Raw genomic sequence first — 21,461 nt, forward strand, 5'->3', positions numbered from 1 at the left:
GCTGCTGGCAAACTTGTGATGGCGTCCGGTAAGTCTCTTGCCGAGCATTGGCCCGCTCACAAAGAGAGACCCCGGAAAAGCAAGCACTGTCCTCAGAGTCCAGCACTTGTTGTTCCCAAAAGCCACAATAAACAAGCTTGTTATTAAAATTCCTTGTACACAGCTAAGCATGCGTCCTTATCTGTCGGATCTCAATGTTTTCTTGCATAACAGTTCTGCTGACTTTGGTATTTAGTTAAGCAGTCCTTGCCTGATGTTTGTTGGGATAAGTTGTAATGAAAAACAGCCCACACTTTACACGATTACTCACATTACTGCAAAATATATACACAGAACCCCCGGAAAGACAGAATAATTCCTTTTTTGTGTGTGTGAAACTGTCGGGGTCAACTTTAATTAAACATGCCTCGAAGGCAGAAAAGTCAGGAGAAAGCCTACTAAAACTTTGGAACATCATTTGTGATGAATCAGACATTTTAAATGATGCCGACGTGTACTAGTGATAGTACAAGAGTGCATGCTCACTTCTGAAACTAGTCGCTTCATTTTTACTTCCCCTTTTTAAAAAAAAAAAAAACATTTGATTTTGATGTCATTTGAGTTGTGTAGGTTCTAGGCCAGATAAATTGTGGAAACATTTAGTAATTTATCGTTCTCTCGCTCGCCTTTTTTTTTTAATATATATCACAAAGAAATGGCATTTTTACAGGGGTGTGTAGACTTTTTATATCCATTGCAATGACAGTTGAAATGATTTTTTTTCCTGCTTAATGTACAGCAAATGTCCCTGAGAGCGCTTTGTTGATGGATTAAGTTCTCGAACCACAATCAGGATGTGAAATCAAACTGTGTGGCTTTTGTCCCGCTTCTGAGATGCACATTTTGCCTCGCCTTGTTCACGAGCGGTCAGTTGGGAACGGAGTGGTCATTATTAAAAAACTCAACTTTTTTTTTTTTTTTTTTTTCTGGTGTTTTGTGCAGGCATGGAAGAAGCGGTGGTTTATGCTTCGCAGTGGCCGTTTGACAGGCGACCCAGATGTGCTGGAGTACTACAAGAATGACCACGCTAAGAAGCCAATCCGAGTGATTGACCTCAACTTGTGCGAGCAGGTACATTTGCTTTTTATATGCATTTTTTTTTTTTTTCTCCCGCAGATGTTTTGCTAGGAATTCACTGCAGTTTGGAAACACTTGCTGTCCGTGGGGGGTGTACTGCATTCAATGGGTGATGTTTCGTACAATATGGTTGTGAGAGTGAGGGGGGAAAAGAAAATGTAATGCATTGTAATTTCCCATTTTTGTGGGAATAAAGACGTATTATGGGAGAAAAAGAATTGCCCTTTTTCGAGAAAGTTGTTATGTCAAGTTGGAGTAAATGTCTCAATGTTAAGAAAAAAAAATTGCAATCAATTAAAACAACAGTCATAAATTTGGTTTTTTTTTTTATTTTCATGACAATACTGTAAAAAGTGTTAATTTTACAAGAATAAAGTGATAATCCTAGATCAGTGGTGGGCAAACAATGTCCTCAAGGTTCGGAGTCCTGCAGGTTTTGGATGTTTCCCCGCTCCAACGCAGCTGATTCTTATCAACAGGATCGTTATCAGCCTTATACAGAGCTTACTGATGAGCTGATCATATATCAGCTGTGTTAGAGAAGGGAAACCTTTGAGGACCGAGTTTGCCCACCCTAGTCCTACATAGTCAAAATTTTATAATAATTTTTTGTCAAGACCAGAATGTTATGGGGGGGGGGGAAATATGTAATATTATGAGGAAAGTCTTAATTTTATTGGAATAAACATTTGTTTTACAGAGTGAAGAAAGTTGGAAAGAATCCAAACATTTTCTTAAGACAAAGATGTTACAAGAAAAACAGTCATATTATGAATAAAGTCATATTTTATTAGAGGACAAATTTTACAATAGTTGTTGTTTTATCCAAAGACTAATATTACTGTAATTCGTACTGATGTTTATAATTTCAGGTGTACCTGTACTTAGAAAGCAAAGCATGATACAGAAATGCGCATAATAACCGTATGATACCCGAAAAGCCAATACAAGCTCGCAGCTTTTTTGTTGTCTGTAGATGTGCGGTGCTCAGTTGCTGGGGTTTGCATATTTTAACCACGTTCGTAACCGTTACATCTCTTATCTGCCGTTCTAGGTGGATGCCGGGCTGACGTTCAACAAGAAGGACTTGGAGCACAGCTTCATCTTTGACATCAAGACCATCGACCGTGTCTTCTACCTGGTGGCCGACACGGAGGAGGAGATGAACAAGTGGGTGCGCTGCATCTGCGACATCTGCGGCTTCAACCCCACCGATGACGGTAAGAAACAGATTTACTGTATTACTGTACAGTATGTTACTCTTGTGTTGTGGAAACAATTAAGGTACTGTAATATAATACTGTGTGTCCATACAATACTTTCTCCTTTGGTATTTGTTTACTTTAAGCACAGAGAGAAAAATCAGCCAATTTTTCTATTTTTTTTTTTTTTTACACTTTTTTTGTGGGGCTTAGGTGTCATTATCTTATGTTATAAAAAATTTTATAAAAAAAAAAAAAGTAAAAATCGTACGATTATTTATTCATTTATTATTGTTATGGGCAATTTTAAAAGAGCTAATATTGGACAATTAATTTTGTTGATGCCGCCTTTGACATTGTCGGCTTCCTGCGGCAAACGCTGGTTAAAAATGGCCGTGTTGACAGCACGCGGGAAAATAAGCTGCTAGAGTCAAACATTCTCACGCATCGCCTTTCTCGCAGTTCTTACAAAAGAATGTCCTTGGTTTCTCCCTCGCTTGCACTTGTAATTGTGAAGGCCCACTCCTACTCTTTTTTTTTTTTTTTCCCGTGTTCATGGGGCGCGTGCTGCTAAAACGCTACATAATCGCGCTGATGATACGAGACACGGCAGGAGAGAAAAGTAAGAGTGGGAGGTGTGCGTGATCATCAGGTATATCCGTGATTCAGCGCCTCCACCAAATGACGGAGAGGAGACGGATGAGCAAGCCGTCCGTGCACCTTGAACAGCTGAGAAAAGTTGTCATCGAGAAAGTTGATAAGAGTCGGAGGACGGAAATGTCGAATGAGCAAAACACAATACAATTTAGCACATAAAGTCCTCATTTTATAACCAGAATAACCAGTTATAATTTTATTATGAGAAATAAAGTTAGGAGGCAGAAGCCTCAGTGAATCATGCAGCTCCTCCTGAAAAGTTCTTAATCAGCATGTTAACCCTTTTATTACATTTTTCATGGATGTCTTTGCCATTCATGCTGTTCTCCGATATGACATGACCGAGGTATTTAATTTCCTCCCACACATCAAGAGCACTGTTGGACAAATAAAAGGTTGTGAAACTTAATTTCCTGTCCCCGGCGCTTGCAAATATCATCATGTGGCTTTTCTGAGCATTATATTTAATGTCAAGATCAAACTTTCCGCATCTATTGCAACCCATCATAATATGGGCTAAGTAGGACTAGGTCATCTACATAAGAGGATTTACAATAGTATTAGCCATAACTCGATCTGTATTTGACCCAATGAAAAAATTTGATGTCATCCAAATAGCCACTAAATAAAATAAGATATGCCGTGAAAAGTATTTGCCCTCTTCCTGATTTATTTTTTTTTTTGCATATTTATCACTCGCAAAGGTTTCATTTCATCAAACCAATTTTTTTATTTTATTTGTATTTTTTTTCTGGAGAGCTCAGTATTGTTCATTCGGTAATTTTACCGATTTGACATGTCATCATCATTGCGCTCCTTTTTTATATATATATATATATATATATACTTTTTTTTTGTATGTGGGTGAATACGTGTATGTGCGTGCGTGCGAGTGTGTGTGTATTCATTAGTTCACCTAAAACCTATATATAAAAAAAAAAATATCCCATACCGTTTCCCTGAACCGAACACTTCCAGTCGTGAGGCCGTCAGGAAACCTGAGAAAGGATCAAAGAAAGGAAAGTGAAATCCAGCACCGACCAGACACCACCCACCAGGCCACCAACCAGAGTCATCAAACCAATTTTAATATCACAGTGAGACAAGGAGGATGTATAAAATGCAGTTTCAAAATGATTATTTTAGTTTCCAAATACAAACTTATGTGACTCTACGTGGAAAAAGTAATTGCCCCCTGAACCCAATAACGAGTTGTGCTACCATTTGGCAGCAATATCTGAAAAGATTTTTTTCAAAATATGAGAGCTAAAATGGACGCCACCCTCGCTATCTTTTCTCTTCAAGAGGCTGCCAAAGCAGGCCAGCAGTCGGCCATCAGTGGCCTGGTGGTGGACACCCCTCCGCACACGGCGCTCGGCAACGTGATGGGCCCAGCGGTGGCGGCGCTGTCCGCCGTGCCGCCTCCGTACCAGCCAGTCAGCGTGCGGCATCTGGACTCCCAATCCAGCACGGAGGAGTCCCAGGATTACTTGCTGCTGCTCAACTGTAAGAGCAAAAAGCCCGATGCTAACAGGTAAGCATTAAGCACCCAGTGCTGTTCTTCCCGCACTGCTTCTCGTCCTTCCACCTTTCTTCATTCCCTGCTGCGCCTCATGCAGCTCGGTGCCGCTTCGCTCGTCTTTGGAGGGAGACCGGGAGTATTTGCTCCTGGAGGAGTGCGAGAGCAGGACTCTTCCTCCACAGGCTAGTCTGTGAGTGGTCGGCCATTCAGCTTCGAAGTGCCTGCTTTGTGTGCGGCGTTTGACCCACTCAAAACTAAAACACATTTCCAAACTTCCGGAAGATGGTTGGCATGCGTTTTGGAGAATTTGGATATTTGCGCAAACCTTTACATGCATGGTTTGAAATTAACCAACAACATTTCAGTGTGGAAAATGGTCATTTCATCTTGGGATGGCCAGGAATTAAGATGTTTTTTTTTTGTTATGAATGGATGGATAGCTAGTTAGATGGATAGATAGCTAGATAGAGAGAGAGAGAGAGAGAGAGAGATGGATGGATGGATTGATAGATAGATAGATAGATAGCTAAATGATTAGATGGTCGATGAATGGCTGGACGGACGGATGGATAGACGGACGTATGGATAGCTAGATGGAGAGAGAGAGAGAAGAGAGAGATGGATGGATTGATAGATAGATAGATAGCTAAATGATTAGATGGTCGATGGTTGGATGGACGGACGGATGGATAGACGGACGTTTGGATGGATGGATAGATGGATAGCTAGATGAATAGATGGTCGATGGATGGATGGACAGACGGATGGACAGACGGACGGATGGATAGACGGATAGCTAGATGAATAGATGGTCGATGGATGGATGGACAGACGGATGGATGGATAGATAGGTGGGATGGGTAGATAAGATAGATAGATAAATGATTGATGGATGGATGGACGGACGGATGGATGGATAGATAGATAGACAGACTGATGGATGCATAGACAGATGGATGGATGGATGAAGGATAGATGATATATAGAGCCGATAGATGGAGCAGATCAATATAGTAGGCTGTTCTAATAGTAGCTTGTTGCGATAGTAGGCTGACGCTATTTTATTTTGCTTGTATTTGAAGAATGATTTTTCAAACAACCTTCCGTAATTTCACCCTAAGACAAGTTTGAGGACGCGCGGACATTAATGCTCAGCATTACTGACGCCCGGGTGTGAAGAAGCTCCACACACGTTGGCCTCAAATCAAAGGTCCATCTCCTGCGTTGCATTCACAGATCCCACGCCGAGTGTTCCAAGTCTACCTCCTCCGAGACGGACCTGAACGACAACCTCCCGTCGCACCGAACGCCCACGTCGTCCACGTCGTCGGCCAAGCACAGCTCTCAGAACGGCTTCTTCGCCGGGCACCCAGCCCCCGCCTCCGCTTCGTCTTTGTATGACTCCCCCCCGTCGCGGGGCGCCTCCCTCCTGAGTGACAACGGCCTTTACCACCTGCCACGCAGCTACTCTCAGGTAAGGTTGCCAATGGTGGGGAAAAAACGCCGGTAAATTTCCAACAAGTTTCCGCAAAAATTTTCATTGAAAGTTAAGAATTTTGGAAACACATGTTCCGTTTTTATAAGCTGTTAGTCATCACTTTATTTATTTATTTATTTATTTACTGTTCTGTTTTAAGCAATAATATTACTTACCTAAGTCTTGTGCAAAAGTTGCTTCAAGCTTATTGTTACACTACACTACATCATTTTTGGAATTCCACTAGCTTAATGCTAATGCTTGATGTGAAACGCCTTAGACCTGCTAATGAGTTAGCATCAATTTGGAAATGAAATTTCATGTAATTTTGCCTCCCTTCTCTTAGGACACCGTGCTACTCCCCAAATCGGCATCGTCCCCCACGGCCCAGCCGGACCTCAGCGGCGAGGGGTCGGAGCTGTACGTCTTCAACACGCCATCGCGGAAGGCCTCCATGGAGACGCAGATTCGCAACCTGTCCATCAGCTACGACATACCGCCCACGCCCGGGGCTAACTCTACCTACCAGGTTCCCCGCACTTTGTCATCTTCGGAGGGAGGCGGAGATGTGGTACCCCCTCCCAGGCCGCCCAAGCCTACCTCCGGACCCCCGCCGCCCCCGGCCGAGCGCTCCCCCACAGACACTTACTACGTGCCTCGCTCGGCCTCAGAGACCGACGGAAACTACTGTGTGCCAACAAGCGCTGGGCACAAAGCGTTACGCAGCAACACTATCGGAACTGTGGACTGTTCGCGCCTACGCAAAGGTTTGTGTTGCTCAGATATATATATATTTTTTTTCTGGGTTGCATTGATATAGAAGAGATAAAAATCGTAACTAAATTTAACAAGTCTTTTTGAATGAAATTTGTTGTCATAAAATTGCCTTTTTTATTTGGTGTCAATTGTGGGAGATATAAGGAAAATGTTGCCTTTAATATTGATTTTTTTGTCATGTAAAATTATTTATTCTCATAAAATGTTTTGTACACATTTTTCTGGTAATATTATGGCGCTATTTCCTACTACTGTTTTTATTCTCATAATCTTATATGGTCTTTAATTGTACCCCATTTTTTCTTGTAATACGTATTTTGGAGTAAATCTAAAACATTTTTCCACCTCTGAATTTCTTTTCTCGTAACATTGTGACTTTCATCTTATGCAATGATTACCAAAATGCTGCTTGAATCCTGTTCAAAAACATTCTTAAAATTGTGAGTTACAAATATTCTTAATTCTTCATTTTTTTTCTCAATGTTAATGCTTCCACCTGCAATATTATGTTATAAAATCACCACTTTTTTTTCATAATAAAAGTTAAAAAAATAATTACTTTTCCCTTTTAATATTATAACTATTTTTGTAAAAAAAATATATATTTTTTTTCTCATCTTACAACTTTGTTAAAATTTTTTTTAGAATATATCATATCCAAATATGACTTTATGTGGAAAATCCAACCTTTTTTTAAAAAATGTTTTTTCCCCTGATGCCATTGTAATATTGGCTTTTTTCTTAGAAAATTCTATTCTCACAAAATGGTGACTTAAGTCTCAAAATGATTACTTTCTTGTAAAAGTATGACTTTATTCTGTAAAATGTTTTTTATCCACATAATGCCTGTATTTTCATAATAGCCCCTCGTAATACCCTTTATTTTCCCTTTAGATTTTGGTTCCCAGGACTGCTACGACATTCCCAGATCATTCCCGTCTGACAAGAGCTGCTCGTTCGACTTCAACGAAAGTTTCAACAGCTACTTTGTGAGTTGTGGATTGACAGATTTACAGCTGCACTCTCATTTGTATGTTCGAAGCAGGTTAACAACAAAAACCCTCGTAAGATTAAGATGTTCTTGTAAAACGTTGCAACTTTTTTAACGTACTACTGCTACTTCATTTTTATTTAAGAATTCATTTTTTTCCTCCTACAATTCGGACTTAATTCTCATTCAATGGTGAGATTTTTAACTTACAATTTCTACTTTTTTTCTCATAGTTTTAAAGCTTTCTTTGTTATTGTAAAGAAACAACAACTGGATCCGTAAATTTTTGTTATTGCATGACAACTTCTTGTAAATTGCAGATTCCATCTCATAATGGTACATTTCTTGTAATAAGACATTATAAAACTTCGCATACATAATTCATCCTTTTTTTTGGTAGAACGACAATTTTTTTATATATTGTTTCTTCATCCTCATAAGATTAAACTTTGTTTGTGTTAAAAGTACAACTTAAAAAAAATAGCTATCCATCACTTAATTTTTTTTCAGTTGTGATTTTGTCTCTTGTAAAATTACAATTAATTTCCCCTGATTGCCTTTAATCGCAAACAAAAAAAAAAAGACCAGATTTTTTAAATTTTATTTTGGAATCGGAAGGACTGATCACATCTGAAATGTCAGAATAGTGGAAAAATTAAGATGGTTGGCACAAGCACACACACAAAAACTCTTTGATTTAACTAGAGTTGAAGCGATGAGCTTTAATATCCTTATCGCTGTCCTTTTCTAGAAAAATAAAGGCATGGTACCCGTGGGCAGCCAGTCCACCGAGGAGATGGACCAGAACTACGTCCCGATGAGCGCCAACTCCCCGTCCCACCACCACTCGGGCAGCCTGTCGGAGCCCTCTCACGAGACCAACTACGTTCCCATGACGCCCAGCACTATGGAGTTCTCCTCGCTGGGAAAACAAGTGCCGCCCCCCGCCCACATGGGCTTCCGTTCCAGCCCCAAGACGCCACCGCGGAGGCCCATGCCAAGCGACTGCCAGCCGCCACCTGTGGACCGGAACCTCAAACCGGATCGCAAAGGTGGGACCATGCATTACAGCCAGTCTTGCCGCTACAGGTGGTACTTCCAAGTTCCAATGCATCCCCATATTGAATTTGGTTGACTGCACAGGCAGTGTTTTATGTAAGATTTTAGCTAGCTTTATGTTTAATATGCTTTCAAACTACTATTATAAGTCAATATTAATAGTTTGGAAAAGCTAAAACACTTAAATCAAGAATAACATTTGAATTTCTAACTTACTCAAGTACAGTACAATTACAATTTATTTTTTTACGTGAATTTTTTATTTTTATTTTTACTATAAAATAACAATTTCTGGAGCATGAAATCACTAGTTTTATTCTCAGCAAAAAGAAACGTTTTTTTTCTTAATGCTTAAATTTTTGGTGCATTTTCACTTTTTTATTATTAATAAAAAATTTACGTCTGTAAAACATCTCGTAAAATTGTAACTTTTCTTTCTGGTAACATTCCTATTTTAATTGTTTGCTCTTAAAATCTCAGCTTTTTTTCTTATTTTACCACTTTGTGCTTGTCAAATTGCGACTTTTATCAAGTGTAAAATGACCCATTTTCTCTTATTGTAGTCTTTCTCGTAATATTTCTACTTAATTAAGAGTAAAAATATTTAAAAAAAATTCCTTGGAAAAGTTTTGCCCCGTAAAAGTAAAATGTTACTCAACTTAAAATTACATTTTAAATTTTCTTATTAATTAACCGTAAAATTCATATTTTTTCATATATTTTCTTATTAATTAACCGTAAAATTCATATTTTTTCTATTGTAAGGTTAAAATTTTGACAATTTTTGTCTTGTAAAGTAACTAGTTCTCCCTTTTTATGTCATAAAAAAATCACCATAAACCACAAATTTTCTCTTGTGATGTTAACAATTAATTTAATTATTAATTAATAATTAAAAAAAGGAAAATTATGAGTTTTTCATTCTATAATAACCCCCCCCCCCCCTTGTAAACTCAAGCCATGCTTAAATTTTTTAAAAAAGTGACCAAAGATTTGCCTGGATGTTTAACGTCACACTTGATGGGTGAGCAGGCACCATAATAACATTTCAAAACGAACAATAAAAAGTAACATTTGCATAATATGACCCATTAAATGTGCTTTCAGGAGCTTGAAGGTACCCACTGTCTACCTTTTGCGGGGTGCTTGCGGGGTTGGTGTGTGTGTGTCGACTTTACAGTACATGCCGCTGATGTACCATCTGTGTTAGTGGCTTTAGCCAAATTGTGTGTGTGTCAGTTCCTAATGCTGCGAGTACCAAATGCACTAACTTGCCCATCTTATTGCACCACTTGAATTTGTTTTGTTTTTTTACGCTTGTGCCATCCTCTTAAGACCTGACACAGCGAACTCCTTGTCAAAGGGTTCGTGAACCCGAGGCCCTGCAGGCTGTTTTGGAAGAAGGGGCTGGAGGTGGATTGGGGGCGAGAGGGGTTGTTTTTCCCCCGTGCCATGGGGTGGCAGAACTCGGAGTGGTCACCTTCTATCCCCTTTGTTTCCTGCGTGTGAATGGAGTTCTTTGATGAGGGATCTCATAGCGAGGGGGGATTGCCATGTGGGCCAAACGCTAAGTAACGGGAAGGGAGGAGGGGTCAGAGAGGACATCGAAAGCAAAGTCGAGTACATAAAAACACAACAGTGCGGCTCAGCCTCTGCATAGCGGGTGTCCTGGCTAACGATATGCTTTTGACCGTTTTTCAACATGTTAACTCATTTGATGCACAACTTGACTGTTTGTCAATTTGTTAAATGCAACAAATGTGTGCTGACAATTTTGTCTTGTATTACTATAATTTATTCTTTAATATTACACTAACTATTTAGTCGTCAATTACAACTTTTTCTTGAAACATTCTAACTTAACACTTTTTTTTAAATCTAATGTGACTTTGTTTTTGTAAAATAATTATACCCTAGTCAAATTATGACTCATTTTTCTTTTAATATTCCGAAAAAAATACAGCTTGTGTAACACATTTTTGTGACTTTGTTCTCGTCAAATTATTACTCTTGTAATAGTTTTTGGGCGACTTTTTCCTCATAATAACAAGACATTATTGTCATTAAATTGCACTTTCATTGAGTGTTCTTTCCTTTCATCCCATCAGAGAAATTAATGACAGCTTAGCCTGTCAACTATTTAGGCAATTTTCTTTTGATTGACCAAGTTAATTATCCAAAACACAGTAGCTCGTCAGCCTTGCATGAACGCCATGTGCGTGTCAGACGAGAACACGCCACTTTTTTTTTTTTTTTTTTTTTCTTGCCGCAACACGCCTCCGAGGACTTTCCGTGCTTCTGCACAGCTCGTCATGCATGCACAGCTGTGATGTCAGTCTTTGTGTGGGAAGCCGCGTGGTGCATGTTTTTCAGGGGTGGGTGGAGGGGTGCATGGCTCTTGTGTTGTCATGGCGATCGTAATCAGAGGTGTGTGTGTGTGTGTTGGGGGTAGTGCTTTGGGTGTCGAGCGGGCTTTGCATGGCAGGGAAGTTGGCAATGATGTGATTTGAAATGATTACGTCTTCTTTCGCCAATCAGGTCAGAGTCCTAAAGTAATAAGAGCAAAGGGTGTCTGTTTAGAGCGAACCGACTCCCAAACTGTAGGGGAGTTCCCGCGGGGACGACGCAAGGGTAGGTACTCGTCACTGGACCCAATAAGTCCTCTTGACTTTTGTTGTTGTTGTTGCATGTTTACGGTGGTGTTTTGGTTCTGTCATCTGTCACAAAATGAACGTGCGACACTTTTTGCCTCCTTGGGGTCTCAATACAGTTTTTTTCTTGTGTGAGTTGGGTACACTTACTCACTACTAACTGTTTTCATTATACACACAAACCCGACTCGATTTTTTTTCCCCTTCTTTTGTGGTTTCTATCAACCCTGACTCAACCATACTCTCTAAATATAATATCTACACTAATACAGTGCCCCCCTTTTTTTTCTCTGTTAGACAAAGATATGGCCCGACATAATAAAGTTCTTCCTCTCAATTCAACATAGTCGCTTGGTACCAAAATTCCACCAGATGGCGACAAAGTGATATTTTTTTAATACAAAAGTAGTCTCTATATCAAGGGGTGGCCGAGTTCGGTTCTCTCCACTGACACACCTGATTCATGATCAGGATCGTCATCAAGCTTCTGCAAAGCTTGCTGATGAGCTGATCATTAGATTCAGCTGCGCTGAAGGAGGGAGACATGGCCACCCCTGCCCTGTAGCTTAGGTTTTAAACTCTGCTTATAATTGACATGAGTTAAAAATTTACTTCTAGCATTGCTTAATATTATTTAAAAAAAAATATATATATATATATATATATATATAAATAAATAAATCATTCCCCCCCTAATCGCGTAAATAAATAACTATTGCGTAAGATATTGAACCCGACATGAAGTAATAGTGAGCCACGTAACTCTGCGGCTCAAAATACCACCATTAACCCACTAATATTTCCGTGTTTTGTATTATATCTACACATCACATGTTGCGTGAGTGACCCCGGTTGTCCATTGTTTCAGGAAGACCCGCTCCACTGGAGATCAAACCACTGCCCGAGTGGGAGGAGCCCTCCACGCCGGTCCGCTCGCCCGTTACTCGCTCCTTTGCTCGGGAGTAAGTGTGCAGCCATCTTTCTTTGTTGATGTCTCTTTTTTTGGGGGGGGGGGGTATAATAGTAACTAGAACCAAGGGTGTGTTCACACAATTTGGACAGTTGGCGACTCTTAAAAATGAAAACATTGTGTTTCCTCAAGAATATTACTATATCAATTAATTGTTTACAAAAATGTCTTCACAACATGCACCCCCACTAGCAAAATCTACTAGTTTTTATCCATCTCAGGGGCGGCCATTTTGCCACTTGCTTTTTTTGTGTGTGGATAAATTAAGAAATTCCAACGTAAAGCATTTGGTCACTTTTTTTTTTTTTTTTTTTGATGCAGTGAAAACACGCCCAGTGTGAACACACCCTTTTTATACAGCACTGTAGTTGACACTAAAGTAGCCACTAACCTTTTCATGCATTCATGTACCGTAGTTGACTTTGGTGACCACAACACGGCTCATCCCGGGGATCCCCCCACCCCACCCCCGACACTTATGTAACACCGAGGAGTGCCGAGCTCTATTTCTGTCTTGACTGTCGCAGGGGCTTTAGTGCGGTCTAATGTTTTCGTGTTCACCATAGCGGGTGTGTGTGTGTGTTTGTGTGTAAACATTGTGAATGCTGCTCAGTCTCTCTAGGTTCCCCATGCCCGCCCGGCCCCCGTCAGTGCATAGCACCGCCTCCAGCACTGACTCCGAGGACAGTGATGAGAATTATGTAGCCATGCTCTCTAATATGAAGAACCAGTCAGATGAACCAGTATGTAACACACAAATATCCACATACTTTTGATACATTATACTCTTGTTGAGGACCAGAACTTAAAATGGTCGTTGAAATATCAGGCTTGACACAATAGACACAATTCCCAATTATACAGCAAGGCCCTGCTCATCTCCCAAAGCCAAACAAAACAGCGTGGTGGACAAAATGACTGACCGCTCCAGACGGACTCCTCCTTTTTTTTCTCCTTGCTGTTGTTCTACTTTCTTTTTTTTTTTACTCTCTATTTCCCTCCCTCTGCTTTCCAGGTTTTCTTTAGTCCCCCGATCGAATGTCTTAACGTCTTAACGCATCAGCGAACTGTTAAGTAGATGTTCCATTCCTGTTTTTAACCCTTTTGTTCGCCTTTTCCAGCCACTCACCACCTTCTTTCCTGCGCCGTAATCCCTCCAAGTTCATTCCTTTGCCTTCATTTGTTTTACCTGCTCTTCTCCTCTTTCCTCCGGCCGCCCCTTCCTCCCGCTTTTTTTGAGTAGAGAGGAGTCCTTCTACTGCACGGTCCCCATCACCCCCGTAAAGAGGGAGGTGGAGGAACTTGACACCGTAGAGGAGGTGAGCAGGGTTGCCAGGTTGGAACATATCAGAGCCACCATTTGGGTGTTTTTTGTTGTTGTTGTTGTTTTTTTCAATGGGTTTTAGCTGCACTTATGTTGATTAGTCGGACTAGTCACCACCCTGTAGTTGTAATGACTCCACCTTACATGTAGTTTACACAATTAACACAACATCAACGTCCGTTTATGCCAAGTGTTGTCACAATTGCACAAGGGTCAACAAAAATCTAAATGACCACATCTATCTCTATTGATAATCACATTTCCTATTTCTAGTTGCAGTGGAACAACCAAAGTTGAACAAAGTTTCTGTGATTTTTTTTTTTTTTTTTATCATTCTTTATGTGAAATTGTCGCCATCATAAAAGCTTTATCAGCAAGAAAAATATATTTTTTTAGAGTTAACATTTTCTCTTTCTTAACCATCATACAAGTGCAAAAATAGGTGAAACAATTTTCATTTGTAATTTAATAGAATTCCCCCCCCTGGAGATTGTATTCGTTTCTTCTTCGGTCACACTTTTTCCACCATAAAACATTTCTTAACTGTGCAAACATGTTTTTAAAGTAACATCTGTGCAGAAATTTTTCCATAGCTTTAGGAAATTAGAGAAATTAAATTAATCCATTCCGGGGTCAGACTGTTGCCGTCATAAAATATTTATTTAACTAAAAAAATATTTGAATAATAAATGTAATGTCCACAGTAAATTCTGTAGAGTAAATTTTACTCTAAACTGAGTATTTGATCCCACTCTAAAAAGTCAAATTTACACTTGGAAGAGAGTAAAATAAATAAATAAATAAATAATCACTCAAGGGTTGAGGAACAAACCCACAACTTCAGGTTGGGAGACAGCCGATCTCCCCCCTGAGCCACACAACTCCTAATGTGTGTTAGTATATCGCTCGTGTCAACTGGAATCTTTGGCTCCAAGAGACCAAAAAAACACAGTTTTTGGTCTCCTCTTGGATATAAACAAACAGCAGGAGTGGCATTGCTCAGGTGGTAGTGTGGCAGTCCCCTAAGCTGAAGGTCGTGAGTTCGTTCCTCAACCCTTGAGTGACTTTTATGTATTTATTTAAATTCTTTATTTTACTCTCTTCCAAGTGTAAATATTACTGTAAAACTGAGTCTATTTAGTGCCACTCTAAATAGAGTCAAATTTACTCTACTGAATTTACTGTGTAATGACAAATTGTTTGGCTTTTGAGGTTCCACTGTACTATTCCAAATCAATTCAGCAGTAGCAGCAATAGTTTTTGTTCTCAAATATATCAGCCAAAACAATTTTGTTGATGTTATTGTGACAGCACAAGAGTGAAATTTCCGTCAATGGAGCTGACTTTTTCCACATCTGTCAATGAGACGATGTTTTTTCTTGTTTGTTTTTTTTTTTGTTTTTTTTTGTCACTGTAGAGCACAAAGCTGGGCCCACCCATGACGGTGGACGGCGGGAGTAGCCCTATGGTGAAGCCCAAGGGAGACAAGCAGGTGGAGTACTTGGATTTGGACCTGGATTCCGGCAAGTCCACGCCACCTCGGAAGGTAGGCTGAATTCTAACGGTGTGGTAACTGTGGTCAAAAACATGGCGGTATCAAGGCCATCACAGTATTGCAATTACAGCTCTAAAATGTATTTTGTTTGACAACTTTTTACATTTAACCCCGGAGAACCCACGGGGTCAAATTTGGCCCCTATAAATTCTGCTACTCAAATAACAAAGACCTTTTTTTTTTTTTTACAAATTTAACTTCAATAGTCCAGAGTGCCACTTCTGACCCCTGCACGGGGCCATCTAGTGGATGAATATTGCACTTACATGAGCCAGAGTGGTGGTGACAAGATGGCTGGCAACATGCTGTTTTGTTGAGCTGGAAATCAATCCAAACAAAACCATCTTCTCAGCAAACCATCAGATGGTAAAATTGTGTTGTTTTGTTAATCTATTTCATATCATGTTGCAGAATGCCTAGGAGTATGTTTTATATATTTTTTTTTTTTGATAAATCAGCAACTCTGAGCTAGTTCAAAAAACATGGGTTAAAATTGAAAAAACATATATTTTGGTGTTCAGTGAACTTATAGCAGTCATTTAATGTATAATTCATAATTTTCCAAAGAAGAAAAAGGTTCTTGGGTTCTCCAGGGTTAATGTATTGATTTAGACATTTCTGGAAAAAATTGGCTTCAAATCACTGATTGGTATGTGTGCCGTTTGTCCCCATTTTCTGTGCTTCCGTCCCACCATCCTATTTCAGATGAAGAGCAACGGCTCCGGCATGGCGGCATCGGACGAGCGCGTGGACTACGTGGTTGTGGACCAGCAACGGACGCAAGCCCTCAAGAGCACCCGCGAGGCCTGGAGCGACGGCCGTCAATCCACAGAGACGGACACGACAGCCAAAGGAGCCAAGTGACCCGCTTTGTTTTTTTCCGAACTTTTCGTCCTCCGTGGCGTTTCCGTAGCCACTCCGCCATCTTCTAGTTTTTGCACTGCCGGCGGGATTTTTGCGGAAGTCGGCGGAGCGAGCGGACCAACCACGATCATTTGTCAACTTCTACTCGCAGGGTTTTTCTATCAGCACTGTTTGAAAGACGCTAGTTGCGAACGGCGATTGGAACGTGATCGGAAAAATAAGACGGAACTCGTGAGTGTCAACAAGAGCTTCGGTTTGAGTTTCGCTTGTGGTTGGAGTCCATCGATGTGGCGGATGACTGTACAAAAAGTGTTATGTATATAGATCGGAAGAAGTGTCCTTTTTATGTGTATGGAATATTTAGCATGTTCGACTCGGAAGGTGCGCAGATTCTGCAGGATGGAATCCTGCCGGTTATGGTGACGACGCACCGTTGTTGTTGATGATGGTGATTATCGGACATATTTACTGTGAGCTTTTACAACAACGCCGACACTTTTTTTCTGTAAGTTATGCGAAAGGTATCAAAAAAAAAAAAAGTTCCGGGCGTCAAAATCAGGTACGCATACTAACGAACTGTAAAAGTCATCACTAATTTATTTTAGCGTCATATTCTCTGAACGTAGAATGTTTCCACGGTCCATATGCCTCATTTCCGACCCCTCTTAGGTTTTTTTTTCAGGCTGGTTACTATTGTCGGGAACAGGAACACAAAATGGCCTTACTAACCTGTGAAACATCCCAAACGTGTGCTGTCAAAGCTGTACATATTTTTTTTTTTGCCATTGATTAAATTTAGTGTGTATCTTTTTTTTTTTTTTAATGTGCTTAACTTACAAAAAAAATCCACTTTTATTAGACTTTTTGATCGCCCAAAGTTTCTTTTTGATAATGAGCTGGTAAGTAAGTGGATGACGCTCATCTTTTTTTTTTTTTTTTTTTAATCTTGAGAGAAAAATGTACAAATTTCCAGATGGACTAAATAAAATCCAAACTCAAGCTTCTGTGTGTGTGTGTGTTTTTTTTTTTGTTTCGTTTAATAAATGTACTTTTCACAGTGTGATGTTACAGACCACTGACAGCCAGCCGTCCTATAAGATGTCAACTTTTCAACCTAACTGTAGAGGAGGCCACAGTTTCCCAAAATGGTTTTAATCTTGACAAAAAGTAAGTTACAATTGATACTATACTAATAGTGAGCCATTTAATTTATTCTTGCCACTGTAAAGTCACGTCTGACCTTTTTTCTGTAGTTATTCTCTGCATGTCCTACCAGAAATGACCACTAGATGGAGCTGTAGTATGAAGAACTTCCCCAGTGGTGCCTGCTTCCATGTCGTTGCCGCTCTTGGAATGCTGCTTTCTCAAGGTTGTAATGTAAATCCTACTATTACCTGAATTTATATGATATAGATAAACTCCAATGGCTTTCTTAATAGTTCAAATTTACTACGTCTGCATTTTGCTGTGCCGTGTCTGCAGGCTTCACTGTAGAGTAGTAATAGCCAACGTGCTCATTATAATTTAATGCTAGACTGTACCCACTAATAATGCCGTCTAATGCCATCTGCGGCGATGCCTTGACATTTAATAAATGGCAGAAAGCTAGCAGAGCGGACAAAATATATAGTTGTCAGAAAGCCAAAGAGCAGTGAATATATATTTTTTTTAATTTGGAGAACTAAGAAAAAAAACATGCAGAAAAATGATACATGATTGCAAAGTGCCAAGGCCGAAAACCCGTGTCGCGCAGGTGGCGACAATGTCCATCAATTAGTGTAAATTGACGTTTTTGCCATGAACAACAACAAGCACATTTTCAATTATTGTGAGTGGATCGGGAATGTATCCACAAACTAGAATTCATTATACATGAAACCCAGGCATAGTCATTGTTGATGTTTATTGTTTTTTTTATTTTATTTATGTACTGTCTGGCTAATATTAAGGTCGTTATGTACCATTGGTTCCATAATTGCGTACATCCTTGATGCACGGTTTGATGATGTATGATGCCCTCCATTTTGAGTGCCTTACTGCCATCTTGTGGTATCTATATGCAATTACAAATATTTTTCAAGGGGGGGGGGTCAAATTTTAAGGTCGTTTATGTACCATTGGTTTATAATTGCGTACATCCTTGATGCATGGTTTGATGATTTATGATGCCCTCCATTTTGAGTGCCTTACTGCCATCTTGTGGTATCTATATGCAATTAGAAATCTTTTTTCAAGGTGGGGGGGTAAAAAAATTTTTGGCAGCAGTGCTTCTTCTCTGTGTGTACGTGTATACATATGGATGCACGTATTCGTGAGCCCGCAAAAATGTTAAACCTTGTATCACTATACACCGTTCTTCACAAAATAAAATAAAAAATAAATAATAAATAAATAAATAATAATAAAATAAATGCAGATGATCAAAAATGGGTGAAAAAAAAAAAACAGCCATATGCTAAGCTGTCATCCTCTCATCCAAATGTTTAGCAATTCCATTTGAGCAAAGCACGGCGGGGGAACCGCGGGACATCACAGTCCAATCTGCTGCACGTCAGCGTTAGCCAACGTGACGGAGACATCTGCGTTAATCATTTGCTTTTTCGAGGATTGCTTGCAAAAAAAATAGGACAAGGACACGATGAAGCAGGAGAGAATGCAAGATGAGAAAAACGTCAATCATCGCCGACACCAAATTAAGAAAAACTGTTGACTTTTCGGGCATTTGTTTTACATGATTTTTTTGGGGGGAGGAGCCAAATGAAACGGGTCTCAGTGTGACTGTGCAGGCTTTTTAAAACGACAGACCAAACTATGGTCGATCAACAGTCACGTAGCTTCATGCTTACATGCAATGCGAAACGCCATCGAAAATTAGCATAAATGTCATGGTATTTATTTATAAATCCTTCCGGCGACTGCTAATTTAACATCACATTTAAAGATCATACAACAATGTACACAGGCGTAAATATTCTTCAAGAAAAGTTGGGAATTTTGTGATGCGTAAAAGAAAAAAAAGAAGATGACTAATGGGCACTACTAAAGTGCTAAATTGTGAGTTGGCAGCAAAGTTTGATGATTTTCTAGCTGAAATAGTCCAAGTCAACAAACTCCTTATGTCAGGCCCGCTTGATGAAGAGCATTAACACCATTGAGCAGTCAGCAACATTTGGCTCGTGTTAATAATGCATTTGCGTGTCGTATTAATGGAGACCACAGTGGCGGCGTGGAGAACAAAAGGTCCCCTCCAGAGGCCCATTTGCCCTGCAAGGCCTAATTGGGCTGCGTAGCGCCATGGCCAATTGATGCGTCCTCTGCCGAGGACGCTTGGAACCAGACCAGAACTAATACTAATTAATGCCCAGCTAACGACCCGTCATAAAGAATGGCTCTTGTTTCTCTTTTTATGAGTTGCTTGGTGGAGAGCCAGCTATTTTCATCATCCAATCATCTTTCGCGCCGGGTTACAATTCAGGTCATCGGTAGTGTTATGGGTCACGCAGTAGCTGGTTTGTAGATTTGTGTGTGTGTGTGTGTGGGGGGGGGGGGGCTTTATTGAGGAAATAAGGATCTTTTATCCCATTTTTCCTGGAATTTTTTTAAATTAAAAAAAATAATAATAATTTTAGAATTGCGATCGGAATCTTAAAAGATTACTCAATCCCACCCCAAAATAAATAAATAAATACATTATTAATTTATTAATTAATTATGTGTCCCCCCCAAAAAAATAAATAAATAAATACATTATTGATTTATTAATTAATTATGTCCCCCCCCCAAAATAAATAAATACATTATTAACTCTTTGACTGCCAAAAACGTTAAATAACGTTTAGTAAAATCCTATGGAGGAGTGCCAAAGACGTTAAAAGACGTTTGTTTCAAAACAGAGGTGAAACTAACCATTTTCTATTGTTGATTACTGAAAAACGGAATAAGGTAGAAACAAACTTTTTTTTTTCTGATGAAAGATGAGAGTCCAATCTTTCATTTGGTAGTATGTGTGTTTCCATAGTCCAAACACATAATTTTCTGTGGACCTTGAAAGATCAGTCAAAAATGCTTAAATCGGCTGGCACCCACGGCATCCCTTTTCTGAAAACGTCTGGCAGTCAAAGAGTTAATTAATTAATTAATTAATTATGTCCCGTCCCCACCCCAGTATTTATTGTTTTTCCATACAAAAATGCACATTGGAAGCTTATCAGTGGATTTTGAATTTTTTTTTTCCCCCCTTGCATTGGCTTTCAATGGCCGTCAATCATATATGGATTTTTGCTTTTCGTCTCTCCCCCATGAATAGCAGGTGTCTACTGTACTCATTTTTGTCATTGTTGTAAAGTGAAGGGTGTTTAAAAAAAATAAAAAATAGAAAATATGGTTTTAAGAGACAGTATAGAAAATTTGTACTGTGGATATTTGCATGTGAATGTGCATTTTCCTCCCATTTTCGACGTTTGCCGTGAGTCACATTAGCTTAGCGTCTGCTCTCCCGGGAAGAGCCACTTCCAGGTTTCAACTTCACTTGGCATCATGAGCCACGTCCCGTCCCTTGACGACGCTAAGCAGTTGGCACGAGCTAGCTCACTTGACTTTTTTTTTTTTTTTTTTTTTTTTAAATCCCGCCAATTTTTCCGCCTGCCCGTGATTTGAACCCGGCTTACCTGCCTGTTTGAGCGGCTTCGTTACCGGACTGGCTTGGAAGCCGCCCGTCGCGCTCGCCTCATTGGTCATCATCGCTAAAGTGGAGAACAATACGCTGCCCACTTCAAAAAAAAAAAAAAATCATTGTAAAATTAAGCCTCTATGAACTACAGCAGGAATAATTGCACTTATGTCATTTTGCAGGAGAGAGTTTTAACATTTTATGGCTGCAATAGAATCTGGGGGAATCTGAAGAATTTGCGTTTCAGACCCAAATATGAATATCAGACAAAAGTTCCGTACTTTTATTTCAACGCAGGACAGCACCTTTTTGTTTAAAGCCACACACTTTTAAAGTGAGCAAAAGTATTGGAACGGACGTTTTTAAAATAGCATTTATGGCATAACCCTTAATTGTAAAAACTGCATCAAGCCTGCCAACCATTCGCTTGGTTCTTCATTTGAAATGCTTTTCCAGGCCTTTATTGCAGCCTCTTTCAGTTCATGTTTCTGGGCTTTCTCCCTCCAATCTCCTCTTCAGGAGACAAAATGCATGCTCTATTAGGTTCAGATTTGGTGATGGCCAATTTAACACCTTCCACTTTATCCCTCTGATGAAGTCCTTTGTTGTGTTGACAGTGCGTTTTGG

At 39.8% G+C, this 21,461-nt stretch overlaps 1 protein-coding gene across 11 annotated transcripts in view; it reads left to right on the forward strand.

Annotated features, from left to right (window-relative positions):
- The window catches only part of gab1 (GRB2-associated binding protein 1), a 54,600-nt gene extending 37,431 nt beyond the window's left edge, over window positions 1-17,169 (forward strand). For 7 of the 11 annotated variants that reach the window (XM_077570577.1, XM_077570583.1, XM_077570584.1 and 4 more), the window contains 12 exons: window positions 982-1,110; window positions 2,171-2,336; window positions 4,281-4,509; window positions 5,734-5,971; window positions 6,321-6,741; window positions 7,646-7,740; window positions 8,494-8,794; window positions 11,340-11,432; window positions 12,321-12,414; window positions 13,036-13,165; window positions 15,164-15,292; window positions 16,007-17,169. In XM_077570577.1, the coding sequence (XP_077426703.1) occupies window positions 982-1,110; window positions 2,171-2,336; window positions 4,281-4,509; window positions 5,734-5,971; window positions 6,321-6,741; window positions 7,646-7,740; window positions 8,494-8,794; window positions 11,340-11,432; window positions 12,321-12,414; window positions 13,036-13,165; window positions 15,164-15,292; window positions 16,007-16,165 (2,184 nt within the window). In that variant the 3' untranslated portion in view covers window positions 16,166-17,169. Of the gene's footprint in view, window positions 1-981; window positions 1,111-2,170; window positions 2,337-4,280; window positions 4,510-5,733; window positions 5,972-6,320; window positions 6,742-7,645; window positions 7,741-8,493; window positions 8,795-11,339; window positions 11,433-12,320; window positions 12,415-13,035; window positions 13,166-13,665; window positions 13,742-15,163; window positions 15,293-16,006 lie in introns of all 11 variants that reach the window. The other 4 variants (XM_077570578.1, XR_013294755.1, XM_077570579.1 and 1 more) reach the window with 4 other exon arrangements.
- Window positions 17,170-21,461: the final 4,292 nt, after the last annotated feature.

This window comes from Vanacampus margaritifer, chromosome 7, assembly GCF_051991255.1.
Source record: "Vanacampus margaritifer isolate UIUO_Vmar chromosome 7, RoL_Vmar_1.0, whole genome shotgun sequence".
Classification (NCBI taxonomy): Eukaryota; Metazoa; Chordata; class Actinopteri; order Syngnathiformes; family Syngnathidae; genus Vanacampus; species Vanacampus margaritifer.